The sequence below is a fragment of the Bidens hawaiensis genome, unplaced genomic scaffold (assembly GCF_021521415.1).
Source record: "Bidens hawaiensis isolate Kalapana, Puna unplaced genomic scaffold, B.hawaiensis_p1.1 tig00033241_1, whole genome shotgun sequence".
Taxonomy (NCBI): domain Eukaryota; kingdom Viridiplantae; phylum Streptophyta; class Magnoliopsida; order Asterales; family Asteraceae; genus Bidens; species Bidens hawaiensis.
Genome location: NW_027495701.1, coordinates 19365 through 34393, shown reverse-complemented (window position 1 = coordinate 34393; position 15029 = coordinate 19365). Strand labels below are relative to the sequence as shown.

General features: G+C 33.5%; 1 protein-coding gene across 1 annotated transcript; it reads left to right on the top strand.

Moving 5' to 3' along the window:
- The first annotated feature begins 5719 nt into the window (after positions 1-5719).
- Positions 5720-6556, top strand: LOC143584695 (uncharacterized). The gene has a single exon (XM_077066692.1). The coding sequence runs from the start codon at positions 5720-5722 to the stop codon at positions 6554-6556; it is 837 nt and encodes a 278-aa protein (XP_076922807.1).
- The last annotated feature ends 8473 nt before the right edge of the window (positions 6557-15029 follow it).

The following is a 15029-nucleotide window of genomic DNA, read 5'->3' as shown; positions in this document are numbered from 1 at the left end:
CAACTGAAATAAAATGTAGAAAAAAAGTTATCGCGACCACAATTTAAAAGTTAATTTTATGTGTACGAGAACTGTAATTGTACAACTCCACGACATAAATACATAAAAAATGTGTACTATCAATATCATGACCTTTTATGCCACCCTAAAAGGTACGCAAACTTATTGTTTGAGCAATATTTTAAAGTACCAAATTGGTAGTTTTCGATTTTAAATTGTGATTCACATGTAACCATCAAATAGTCCATATAACCAATCCTAGAGCATGTTCCACGTTGCAATAGTGGGGTACATCCAATAAAAATAACAGGGGAGGGTGTGTTTAGCACAACCATATTATAGTGTGTATGTATAGAACTAGAAGGGAGGAGGAAGTGAGTTTCTAATGATCAAAATTTTCTATTGACAGAGGTATTAAATTTCATAATTTTATCTTTACTTTTTTTGTTTACCAATTACATTGTATCTAAGGTAGAGTAATTGAAAAGAAATGTAGAAAAACTTTGTTATGAGCCCAATTTAAAAGTTGTTGACTGTATGTGCATGAGAGTTATAATTGTATAACTGATGATCGTCGTTTGAGTCAATAAAAAACCTAATTAAACTATCTAGATAGGATAAGTAAGGTATCGTATCCACCAGAAGTATGTGGTCAATGTAATTCGTGTACAGAGTTACTATTATGAAGTAAATGGTTTTTAGTGCTGATCACACAAGCAATTAGTTTTAGTTTAGAATTAAGCAACGACCAAGTGAACAAGTTTCAATAAATTAATAAAAGCAAATCACACCCGGGACTTCAAGTAAGTAACATACGATAATCTCATGCAACCTAACAGATTAATCATTAACGGTTAACTACAGACCGATCAACTAGACAAAACCTTAGACATCAATAATCGCTTTACACACGGCACTGGTTATCAAACAGTCCCTGGCAGTGTGACTCAGTTAAGGGCAATCATATGTTTTACCGTATTCAACCTAATCAAGCAATCCTATGATCAATTATTATAGCAACTGGTAACTAATCGTTCAGATCAACGTAAACCTAAACCGATTGAACACACAGAAATACTAAACATCAATAATAATAGATTAACCATAAACAATTATACATAAACGTTCTTAATTACATGAGAAAACTGAAAATAATACAAACTTTACATCTCGGGTATGATTCGGAGAAGTTAGCCGAGTCTCAACATCATGGAATCTTCAATTATGATGATATGGAACATGTATGTGATCTCGGTATGAATCGGAATGGTGGAATCGCCCTCTCTAAGCTCTGGTTGCCAGAAGTCTTTTTCATGAAACCCTAACTTTATCCTTATATAGGGTTTTAAAATAGCGACTCAAGTGGTTTTACTTTGGTACAGCATATGATACTCTAGCTTCAGCAAATGATACTCTGGCTCAACAAATGGTACTCTAACTTTAGGGTATGATACTCTAATTCAGCAAACCATACTTTAAAACTTCCTGATGTGCGTTGCTTCTCTACATAGCATAAGATACTCTGATTTCAACAAATGATATGCTAAACCAACTTTTACCCAGATCCTCTAGTTTTGATCATACACTATCACACATCATTCCGGGTCTTCATCTCGTGCTCGTACAGGTCCAAATTAGGTACTTTAACGTCTATGACCTGAAATACAATAAACACGTATGAAGTATCGAAGTTGCCACAATAAACAGTTAAAACTAATAAATAAACGAACTTAATTATATACAAATTAACCAACCATCAATAATTCCATAAAAAATACAAAAAGAATGTTTACTGTAACCTTTTGTGCTATGTTAATAATGTCAACTTGCATTGTACGATAATTTATTGTTAGAACAATATTTTAAGTTACAAAATAGGTAGCTTTTAATTTAAAAACGTGATTCACACGCAACCATCAAATCTACCACATAAACACTAGTGGAATAGTTCCTCATTGTAATATTATGCTAGCAATCAAGTATGCTTACTGAAGGTGCATTTAGTAAAATAAAAAATAAGGGAGGGATATTTTAACACAACTCTACAATAACGTGTATGTACAAAGTCAAAAGTAGAGTGGTAGAGGGATGTGAGTTTCTAGTTATAATTTTTTTTTATATTTATATTAATGGAGGTATTAAATGCCATTGTTTTCTTGAATTTTGACCAACCACATTATTTCATGTAGAATAGTTGAAAAAAATTATTGTGTTTTTTTACCAAAGTGGAGAGAAGGAAAAAGTATTTACTTAAATGGATGAATTGAAAATTATTTATCAATATGAGTTTTTTTTGTTATTTTCTTACACCTAATTTATTGATTAAATTATTTCTATATAAAAAGATAATTAAATAAATGAATTAAATTAATGATAATAAAACCTATAATTTTTTTAATTTGTATCTAGTTTAAATCCTTTTTTTACATTTATATTAATGGAGGTATTAAATGCCATTGTTTTCTTGAATTTTGACCAACCACATTATTTCATGTAGAATAGTTGAAAAGAATTATTGTGTTTTTTTACCAAAGTGGAGAGAAGGAAAAAGTATTTATCTAAATGGATGAATTGAAAATTATTTATCAAAATGAGTTTTTTTTTGTTATTTTCTTACACCTAATTTATTGATTAAATTATTTTTATATAAAAAGGTAGATAAATAAATGAATTAAATTAATGATAATAAAACCTATAATTTTTTTAATTTGTATCTAGTTTAAATCCAAATTATTAAAAAATGTTTTTGGAAGCTGACTTTTATGTTCATATTATTTATTTATCAAAACTAATTTAAAATAAAGTCATGTCTACGTATATTTCATTATTTTTGTTGATTTATTATTGTTTTTTCCTTTATTTTTTTTCTTCTAGCATTTTCTTTTTATATTGGGCACAATATGATTTGATAGTACCACTATTTTATGATAGAAATACAAATTATCTTCAGGTTGTTTTTATGATCAAAACCTATGTACGAAAACAACTTTTTTATAGTGTTGTTTTCTTTTAAAAATTCTTATTAATCATTATGCTATAAATAATATACGCGAAAAAATAACTTACAAGTTACAATCGCTAACTTTTAAAATAAAAACATAATACAAGGTTGCGATAATTTTTTCTCTATATTCAATTATAAATTTTGTTGAATACAAAGTGTATTCAAACTAAAGTACTTTTTATTATAATTATAAGCTATACGATTATCGGTGCTTTACCAGTACTATGACGAACTAAACCGATTTTGGATGAACAACATCGATACCAGTATCGCCATTACTTGAACCGATATTGACTAAACAGTATCGGTACCAATATCTATCAAGTCCAATTAAATATTTGAAATTTTTTTGAAAATTCCCATATAAGAAAAAAAAAGCATGAAGAAATCAACAAAAATAACATATAATAAAGCAATTAAAAACGAAAACAATTTTCTTTTGCTTTAAATCGCTTTTGTTAAATAAAAAATATGAATATAAATAAGAGTTTCCGTGAATATTTTTTTAATAAGCTTGATATAAACGAGAAAATACACATTAAAAGTTTTATTATTTTTAATTCATTTTTTTTATCTACCTTATATAGAAACTTTTAATAGAAAATATAAGATTAGGAGTGAGAAAATGTAAGTCAAAATAACTCATTTTGGTAAATACTTTTCAATTCATCCATTTAGGTAAATACTTTTTCCCTTCCCCCATTTTGGTAAAAAAACTCAAGAATTATGTGCATGTGAACTATAATGCATTGACGAAGCTTGATTGAGGCCTGGGGTGGCCCCGGCCCCTGTTTTGTGCGTAGTAGTATAAATTTTCCCGTTTTCGGCCGAAAATTTTTATACGTAGTGTAAGTTTAGCATTTTTCGACCAAAAATTTGAGCCCGGTCCCCCTTGTTTGTGATTTTTATGTATGCATTTTGAGCCACCCCCCCCCCCCCCCCGGTGCATCAGTTCAAACTTCGCCACTGCTATAATGGTACAACTCTACGAACACAAAATATATAAAAAGTGCTTACCATCAATGTAATGACTTATCGTACCATGTTAACAACAATCTCACCTTACATAGATTTCAGTTTAATAACTTTCTCGCCCACAACCATTTGAAAATCAACCAAGTATCTGTATACTAGGCATCCATGGCGTTTAACCTAGTTGAATTAAGGTGTGATGTAATAATATCCATCCACATAAAATTGAGGATTCAAGTCTAATAATAAATAAAATGTATAAATTAAAATGTAGGATTATAGAGGTATGTGAGTTAGCTTGAAAGAAAAACTCTAGTTAATATAATTAGTTAATATAATATATATTTTTATGACCATTTTATTCACTTTTTCATATGAAGATCGACAAAGTCATGACAATCAATGTATTCATAAACTTTCCTCTCTTTACTTGAAATCATGACATACTAGATCCAAGTAGTTTTCTGTTAAAGTGTCCCACACCAACACCATTAAACCACAAAAGTAATTTTGTCCCGACTACAAAAGTTAGGTAACCAATGTCAACACCATGTTTCATCATTTTGAGGCGCAAGATTTTGATTCAAGAAACACATCTTGACATTCCTAGCGTCATATCCATTTTAAAGATGAGATCAGTGGTATTGGTCATGAGAATTTCTATAACGAGAAATTACGAGGATCCAGAACATTACAAAATGGTAAAAACGCATGACATAAATTTGATATGAACTTTTGACAAATTGCAAAAAGGGATAGCCAAAAGACACACTTGTGATTCAAGTGGCTTAATAGGATGTTCATAAGTCAATTTTAACCCAAACTAAAACCTTTAATCTTGATCGTTTCTAAGAATTGTTAAAAAAAATTGGATTAAAGGCGAAAAAATTTTTTAGACCATATATAGAAAAAGTTTTTTTATTGTGTTTAAACAAATAAATTTTTGAATGTGTTTATTTGGTTATGACTTTGTTTGTGTAAAAAACCTATTTTTTTTAATTTTATAAAAACAGGTTTAAACATGTATTAAGTAAGAATAGAAATCACAACCTTTTGGTTGAGATTCATACCCATTTGCCACTAGACTAAACCAACGGTTATGTAATTGAGTTTGAATACTAAGTATACATATTTTTTTTCACGAAAGTATATATAAATTAAAAATAAAATTTAGGCCAAACGAGATGTCGGGCTAGGGCCCATCAACCAACCTGCCCTCCTTAAGAGTCTGCCTTCCTTTAATCAAGATAAAGGGGTCACTATTTTAAAAAACTAGAAAGAAAAAAAAATAGTAAATGAAGATTTTCTCTTCGAACGTGTTTTTTTTCCCTATATGTGACGGGTTTCAACCGTTCATGGTTATTCAACGTTTCAAACCTAACTTAAAAATCACCCGTAGACAGTAAACCCCAACAGTCAGGAAAAAAACGGTCCTCAACACATAAACCGAGCCTTAACCCGACACCTATCTTTACAGAAGAAGCAATCAGACCACCACTAAACCCGGCCATTGTGTGTAAGTAAATAAAACCACAACGAACACATATTTTCTTCCTTACCGTGTGTGGAAACCACAACCGAAATTCAAACACAAGACAAACGCAAATGCTCCATCATAAATCATAACTCTCTCTTCGTTATAATCGTCACGTATAACAACATAACCAATTCAAACCCTCACAATTAACAAATACACACACATATTCATATATACATACATACAGATATATTTTGTATCTATAGATGAGGTGTAAGAAGCATTACACCGATCTCAGTAGCACCGTCGGCGTATGTGCCTGTTGTCTCCGTGAACGTCTCTTATCTCTCATCTCTACTCAACAACTTCAAAATTCGGAGAATATTCCGGCGAATCCTCGGTTAGTTTCGCCGCACTTCAACAGCCGGAAGTCCGATCACTCAGCCGCGGATCACCGGAAGGTTCCACGTCATCACCATAGCATCTCCGACCGTCAGTTTTACCGTACGCCGCCGGCAGTAGCATCTTCCGTTGCCGGTAAGAAGAAACGGAGTTTTATCCGATTCATTTCGTTTACGAAGAATATTTTCAGATCTAGAAACCGAAAACCGGTGGATCCGGATACGGTTTCGGATCCTAGGGCTCCAGATTCGACTTTCGGAAAATCACGTGGCGGTGAATCTGTCACGTCATCGTCGTGGTTCTCAAGCGTCATCTCCGGCAGCCGTCACCGGAGGAAACAGGCTGACGTCATCGGTCGAGGAATGTCACCAGTAAGAAACGCTGACGTCATCTCCGTGGATGAGAATGAGTCAACAGAGTCGTGGAAGAACACGCCGCGGAGAACGCCGGCGGTACGGCGCGGCGGCAGTGGTGGACACGTGAGGAATAATAATATGTCCGGTTTAACGTTTTGTTTGAGTCCGTTGGTTCGTGCAAGTCCTAACCTGCAATTGATTAACCAGAAAGGATTGCCGCCGGACGTCGTGTTTTCCGGCGAGATTGGAGGTCCGGTGAAGCCTCATCTGTCGAGTACTAAATCATATGGCGCCAATAGATCTCGGAAACTAGCTGATTTCGGGAGGACTAGTCTCAACCGTTGATTTTTCGATGACTGACGTCATTGACTGGGTTGCAAAAGTAGCTGATTTTCTCCTTTTATTACTATATTATAAACACAGTTTTTTTTTTTTTTTCTAGTTTTGTAATTATAAAATTAGAATAGAGTATAGTTTACAAGTTACCAATATAGCATCATATTTGATAATGGAATGTGATTTGTTTGGCGTGTTCATGGTCGTTTGGCTTGAGAATTGAGTTGCAATTTGAGCCCGAAAGGTTTGCTCGAAATCCAGAATAACTGGGATTAGGGATGCAAATAAGTTGAGTTGCTTGTGAGCTACCTAAGTATGGTACGAGCTCTAGTCTAAAAGTAAACTTGTTTAATGAATGAGTCTGAGCCTGGGCTTTGTTTATCGAACTCAAGCCGGCTCGCGAGTCTAAACGAGTTGTCATTTATATAAATTTTATATTATATATATAAATATATGCTCATATATTTAATAACTACTGTATTAATTTATATTCATTGAAAAATAACTAAATAATATATGTTATGTTGTATATTTATTATAATTGAAAACAGACATATAAAAATAATTATAAATATATAAAAGTTAATTAAATAAATGGTAAACGAGCCAAGCCCGAGCTTGAAAAATTATTCACGAGTCGAGCACGAACTCTGTGTAAGTTAAACAAGCCAAGCTCGGGCTCGGCTGGGCTCATTTGCACCCTTAACTTGGACAAGGTATGAGATTATTTTAAAAATGTTTAAGAGTATAGATTAAGTATTGAGTTAGATGACGGCCTGCCCCATTACTAATAATCATATACCTGATTACCCAAGCCTATTACTGAATAATTTTAATTGTTAAAACTTTTAACAAACTAATCAGTATACCTAATACCAAACAGATAATTACCCGATAATTATGAGTACAAGACAATATCCAACCTGAACCCTATTAATCGTCATCCTAATCAAAGCCTCTATAGTTCATAAATAATAAGACATCCGTTAAAAGATGACGTGTAGGAGTTATCTTTAACTGGTATACCCAAGTCACCCTCAGTATTTCATAAAAAAATAAAAAAAGTTATAATCAAACAGTAAGTAATGATTGGTTTAATAGAGAGGACAACTACTTCCTGTTTTACTGTAAATAATAATAATAATTGTATACTATTGAAATTGAAGTAAAGGAGGTAGGCCAATGATCTCAAATGAGGTCATCCCTAGTGAGGGACGAATATGGCTAAGCAGCGAAGGACATAGCACTGTAGCACCGCTATGGTTTGTTCGTCTCTGATCTATGTGTGTGTGTTTTGTTGTGTGTGCTCGTCGAGTCATCGTGCTTTATTTTTTTTAAAGTTAAACACACTACACTTATTGTTCTATCGTCTTGCTCATATTTGAATTTGGGTCTTCATTAAAAAACTCTCTTGTCACAAAGGTTATTTATTTATTCATCTGTCTTTTTAACGGCCAACCAAAATATTATTGTGAGGAATACATCATTACAAGCAATATACTCGCAACGGCATATTTACAAACCATCGTCCAATGGCATACACTACTACAATCTACCTTCCGAATACAATGAGTGCACCTCACCCAATTACATAATAAAGGGGAAACCGCACCACCTCTCTGACGTTAAAGCCGGATTCTTGCCACGGTTTCTCACCCACATGCAACATAGGTTCTTGATATAACCTATCATATTGTTTAAACAAATCGGCCTACCTTATTCCTTACCCTCCAAATGCTCCAAATCATGGTAAGACAAACCGCATAAAATGTTTTCGCCTTACGATTAGAGAATGTAGAGTGTCAATGGAGTTCCAGTAAATCTTTAATCGAAAACGCAAATATAGACAGTACCTTGCACCATGCTGCTATGGCACTCCAAACCGCTTGAGCAAATTGCAAGATATCATAATGTGTAATGCCGTTTACACATCTTCTTCATAAGTTGGACACACCACCAACGATACTAGTTGACTCCGTTTAGCCAAGAATAAAAGAATCACAATTCTTTTTATCTCTATTCTCCAAGTGTGAATACCGACTTTTTTAAGAACAAAATTATTCCATTCCATCATAAAATCCCTATCAATCCCTATCTATTATCACTAGGCTAAAAACATATCTTTCAAATATAAATTTTAATCGTTAAGGTTATTTTATATTCAAACAATTATCGAATGATTTACGTCACGCTTTTGCAACAAGGTGTGCAATCGCATATCGTTTTTATTATAATTAAAAAGTTATAGTTGTCATTTAGTGATAAATAGTTGACAATTTGAATAATCTTAGCTTTGGTTGGTTGCTTCATTTAAAAGTACAGGTAAGATTAGTGGTCGAGAAAAGAAGAGTGTGAGTATAGACTTTTTAGCTTATATAAGTCAAACTAAACTTTATGTCTTTTGGTCTTATTCAATTACATGCTTATTAATATTTAATATTTTTGTGGTCACATTTATTATTATTTTTTTTATGTATTAACCATAATCTTTTTGTATCCGGAAGCATTCGTTCATCTATACCGCGAGCATGTGCATAGCCGTAAAAGTGTAAAACAATGGCTATAAATAGCAACGTCCTTATCATTTGATTCTAATCATTATCTATCAATTTTACTATATATTTTCTTATTAATTTATGCAAGTACATTCGAGTGTGTTTGTGTTTGTAAATTCGTGTGAGATTTCAATTTTGCACATTTAAGGCAGGCAATACAGGTATTCTTGTGTTAAACGGGGCATATAGCGCGTTCAATATGTAACATCTAACAAAAATTTTCATTAATGTAATCATGATTATCCATTCTAATATCACTTTATCTGTCACACCCCGACCAAATGCGGAACATGCCGGGGGTGCAACGTGATTGGACAAATACACAAGACACTAATTAAAGTGACAATATTTATTAAACTCATTTTATTCCAACAAATCAATAACAACACATCTCGTTCATATAAACAAATAGCAATCATATTGTTCGTTTTACTAATACCCTAATAGTCTTGGTAACGTTTTCCATCAAGCACTCGAGTCAACAATAGTTAAACCTGTAACATTTCATAAAATAAAGTTTGTCAACACAAAGGTTGGTGAGCAATTCATAAGTTTGAGCATATAAATATATAGTAATAAAAGGCACAAAACTTGTATACAAAAACAATAAATAAAAGCAACAACTTGGATAAATTGACAATCGCTAATAGAATTACTTTAGCGCCACCTAGCTACAAGGGGTTACCAAGTAGTCTAGGATTTAATTGAATATCGTTAATTGCATTACGTTAACGACATCGTGCTATAAGAGAATACCAGATAGATCACGGATTTATAGACTTCCCCCATGACTGAAAGCGATAAACACATAGACATATAGCATAGAACACCAAATCAAGCAAGTATTTAAGTAATGTATACAATCACGTTTGTGGGTTTATGATTCAAGTCAATAAAACATTTAGTTTGATAAGTATGAAATTACACCCTAAAACGGAAGATGGAAAAATGGGTATGAAAGCACTCACCTCGATTGATGAATTCATAACTAATTAAGTGATCGACATATAGAAAGCTTGTGAACGAAACGAACGAATCCGACTTGAAACGATAAACACCTTAGCTAAAAATAAATAATATAATATATTAATGAACTTGAAACCATGATGAAACTATATTGGAAACAATGAACGATGAGTTTCGGTTGTAAATCGGATTACCGGTTAATTTGTTAATGATTAGGGACTCGTACTTAATTGATAATTTAAAATAAAATATTATTATTTTATTGGGCTTTTAAATAACTAAACCAATATTAAAATAGAAACTAGACGGGCTTAATTTAAGAGTTTGGTTTTATAAAAATGATATGATAATAAAGTTTATAATAATATTATTAATGATAATGATTGTAATGACAATAATAATTCTAAAGATCGAGATATGTTAGCTATATATATATATATGTATAAGATGAGGATGATAATAATAATAACAATAATTATTACTAATAATAAAAGTAATAATAGTTATAGAATAAAAGCCTTGGTGTTAATTAAAGTGTTGTTGGTAAAAATAATAATAATAATAGTAAATAATATTGATAATAAATAATGATACTATACTCGATGTCGGTTCGAGTTCTAAACGAGTTCACAAAATAAATATAATAATATTATTGCTAATAATAAATGATAAGATTATATAATTTTAATAAATAATAATAATATGATCTTTAATAATAATATTAACAACTTTCATATTTATAAGAAAAATGATAATAATAATCATATTAGTAATGAATACATATAATAGTAAATTTAAACATAATAATACTAATAATAATCTTTATGTGGTGGTATTAATATTAGTAGTAACAATAAATTTGTTAAGTATAAAAATAATGTAACATCCCGAAAATTCTAGAATAATATTTAATGTTATACATGCGTCGGGTGAATTATTTGAGTTAGTGGGATAATATGATAATAAAGCTTTTGGGGTAGCGGCTTGGTTAATAGAATTAAAGATGGACCAAAAAGGAAAGATGGGCCTTAGGTCCATAGGCTTAAGGGAGTATAAATACCCCTTAAACCCTAATCCTTTCCATTTTTATCCAAATCTACACCATAGCCTACACCTTGATAAACACACACAAACACCATCCTATAACCCGAGCCAATATTCGAAGGTGGAAATCCGAACCCGTTGGTGCTAGATCGTCGTGAGAAACCAAAACAACATCAAGGTTTAACCATGTTCGTAAACCGACTCGCTTAAGGTACGTTTATAACTAGAAATCGTTCCTTTAGATCCGGATTCATTTTGGGAGTCTTAGATCTGTATACATATGATAAAAACGAACCTAACAAAGCAAACCTCACTGAAATCCATTACAGTTTGGTAGGCTAATCGTTAGTATGAAGAACCCGTATATATATGTTTAAATCGCACCCTATAAACATGACTATTTGAACGAGTGAATGGTTAGGGTTTGTAGGCGCTGCATAGACGATTCCAATGATACCTAAATCATGATGTTTTGTTAAGAAATGAACGTTTAATCGCAAATCTGATATAGTTTGACTGTTCTTGTTCTTATCAATTTTGACTTTGACCCTAGAGTCAAAGATCTGTATAAGAACTGTCGATAGTTCGAATGGTGGATCAATTCGTTATGCGTGCATAACGAATGGGACTCATTCGTGTGATTTGATAACGAATCAACCCTTAATTCGTTAATCACCCATTCGTTAAATAAGATAACGAATCTGGTGATTCGTTATAGACTCATTCGTTAAATAAGATAACGAATTTGGTGATTCGTTATAGGCTCATTCGCTATGCTGAGATAACGAATCAAGCCATGAGATGATGAATCAGATGGTAACAAGGGACGAATCTGGATAACGAACTAAGGAAGGTTATGTAACGAATTAGATAGCGAATTAGGCTTAATTCGTTATAGCAAATGAGTTAGCGGATTGGTTAATAATATTAAAATCCTAATGGAAAATGTGTTAAGACACTTAACCCCAGCCAGGGGCTGCCGCCCCTAGAACCCCGCTGCAAGGGGCGCTGCCCCCGGACCCCCCGTTCGTTGTGGGCTATTGTTAGACTAGAAACGTGATATGGGTAGTGATAGTTAATCGTTACGTGTAATTGTTATACAGTTAGTCGTACACATCTCACGGAAGGAGCAACCATCAACAGTGAACGTAAACGAGTTCAGGTGAGTTTCTAGCCCCATTCCTTGTTATGTTTTCGGGGCTGTGTGCATACTTGATGTGATAGTTAATACACTTACCCTAAATTGGTAAGCGTATCCCATGTATGATTTATATGTTATTTATATATGTCTTGAATGAGAATGAAAGCTTGTCAGTACGTGAACGATTTTCGGATATTGCACGTACTGTCAGGTTAATAAAATAGATATGAATATTGTGTGTAATGTAAAGATGATTGCTTGTCGGTACGTGAACAATCTTCGGATATTGCACGTACTGTCATTTTAGAAATATAGATTTGAATATTGTATGTAATGTAAAGATGATTGCTTGTCGGTACGTGAACGATCTTCGGATATTGCACGTACTGTCATGTTAGAAATATAGATTTGAATATTGAATGTAATGTAAAGATGATTGCTTGTCGGTACGTGAACGGTCTTCAGATATTGCATGTATTGCCAAGTATAGTGATTGTCTCCTTATATGGATATTAAATAATAAATTATATATATAGTTCCTTCTATGGATAATATATATTGGGTGTTCCTTCTATGGAAAGCACAGTGTTCCTTTAATGGAAAGCATAGTGTTCCTTTAATGGAAAATACAGTGTTCCTTTAATGGAAAGTACAGTGTTCCTTTAATGGAAAGCATAGTGTTCCTTCTATGGGAATATATAGGATGTTCCTTCTATGAAAGTATATAGAGCGTCCTTCTATGGAGAATTTATACAGAGCGTCCATCTATGGAATATATATATATATATATATATATATAGATATATATATATATAGCATGGGCAATAGCCATGGTTCTTTTAATAGATATTATGTGACGTTCCTCTTATGGATATTTATACAAGGTTAAGATATGTATGTGTGTAAGATATGTGTATGTATTGTATGTCGCCTGATTAACTAGAACTCACTCAGCGTAGCTGACTTTTAGTATGCACGCAGGTGAATATGATTAAAGAGCTAGCATGAGGTTGGCACATGGTACAGATTGAGCGGCTGTCATCTGAAGATGAAAGAAATGGTGTTTTAAATATGATGTTTATTATCTTGGTTTTAAAGAAAGGATTTAATGTTTTGTAACGAATGATTTAAATTAACGTTTCCGCGAAAGTTTTAATAAACTCTGATTTGTAGAACTGTGTTTATGAGTAAATCCAACGCTAAAGTAGGGTTACCGGGTTCGGGGCCTTACAAATAATATCAAAACCGATCTAGGATGAGACCCGAACCCGAGACCCCTAGTTTAATAATTAACGTACAAACCAAAACGAACCATGATAAAATGTGTTAACTTAAACCCATAAGGAATTTATATCCATTATCCGGTTGTTCGTCTTTTACCCAAATCAACCCAACTCCATACTCAACCAACCCGTTTCAAAGAATAAAACCGATAAACAATACTATTATTAACAAATTTAAAACCCGAAATTCGATATAAGAAATTTAATAATATTAACACCCAAATTAATTTACCTATTGGGTGAACATGGGGATCCGTTGGAGAAGAAGATACAACAGGTCGCCGGAGTCAATTCCGGCCGCCGGAGGCGCGTCGGAATTACACATCAGAGAGAGAGAGAGATAAAAGAGAGACAGAGAGATAAAGAGAGGGACGGAGGGCGACGGAGAAGAGAGAGGAGAAGCACGGCGGAGAGAGGGCTGCGGGACTGAGTGAGGGTTTTCCGGTGGTGGTTTGCTCGCCGGAAAAACGAGTGAAGGGAGGGGAGGGTTCGGCGGTGAGGGTGGTGGCCGGAGAGGGAGACGGGGTGATGTAGTGAAAGTGGTGGCCGGAGCTCGTCGTCGGAGTTTTCCTCCGAAAAACGGAGGTCGCCGGAAAACAGCAAGTGGGGGGTGGCGGCTGGTGGTTTGTGTTATGATTTAGGGTTTGTTTATTTTTAGGTTTATATATATAGTATAACATATTTTCAAAAATGGCCCCTCAAGTTCCAATAAATGTTTAAAACGAGTTTAACGGTTTTAAAAGCTTATAACAACTTAACGAAAATTAGTTTGAACCACTTATGTTTTTGTAGGTTCCCAGCCGGATCTACACAGGAGTATCTCGTAACACGAGGGTGCGGAATCCCCACGTATTACGATACGAGCGTAAGATATATTAAACGTTGAGACGATACACAAACACACGTTACAATACTAATAAAAACGTTGTATTGCAACACTTTAACACGTGATATCACCAATCACAAAAACACGTTCTGGACTAACTCCTTCAAAACAAGCCGAAGTTGAGGTTATATAATCCTCGACGACTTCGCCTAACATGTTAGGTGAAGTTGTCACAACTTCGCTTGTCCACAAGTTCGCCTACATCCCAGGCGAACTTGTGTGACACCATAATATCCAAAACCCAAACAAACAATCTAACACGATTACAAACACATACAAAACACTAGATACTAAACTACTGACATTATGCACCAACAGACTCCCCCTTGGCAGTAGCTTCATATCTCTATCTTCATTCTCGTGTCTCGTAATCTCAAAAACTCGTGTCACCCGTCTTCAAGCATGAACACCCTCTCTTACACAAACAGAGACCACCCTCTGGTACTTCTTGGCTTCATCTTTCCATGCAGGAATATAAAATATCTTCTTATAGTTTAGTACCTGCAAGTCAGCTTGAGACAAATTTACCAAGTGCATGGGATCATACACTCTCAGAATTTCTTGTTCATCTTCATCTTCCATAACCGCTTCAGCTGTTTGGCTATCA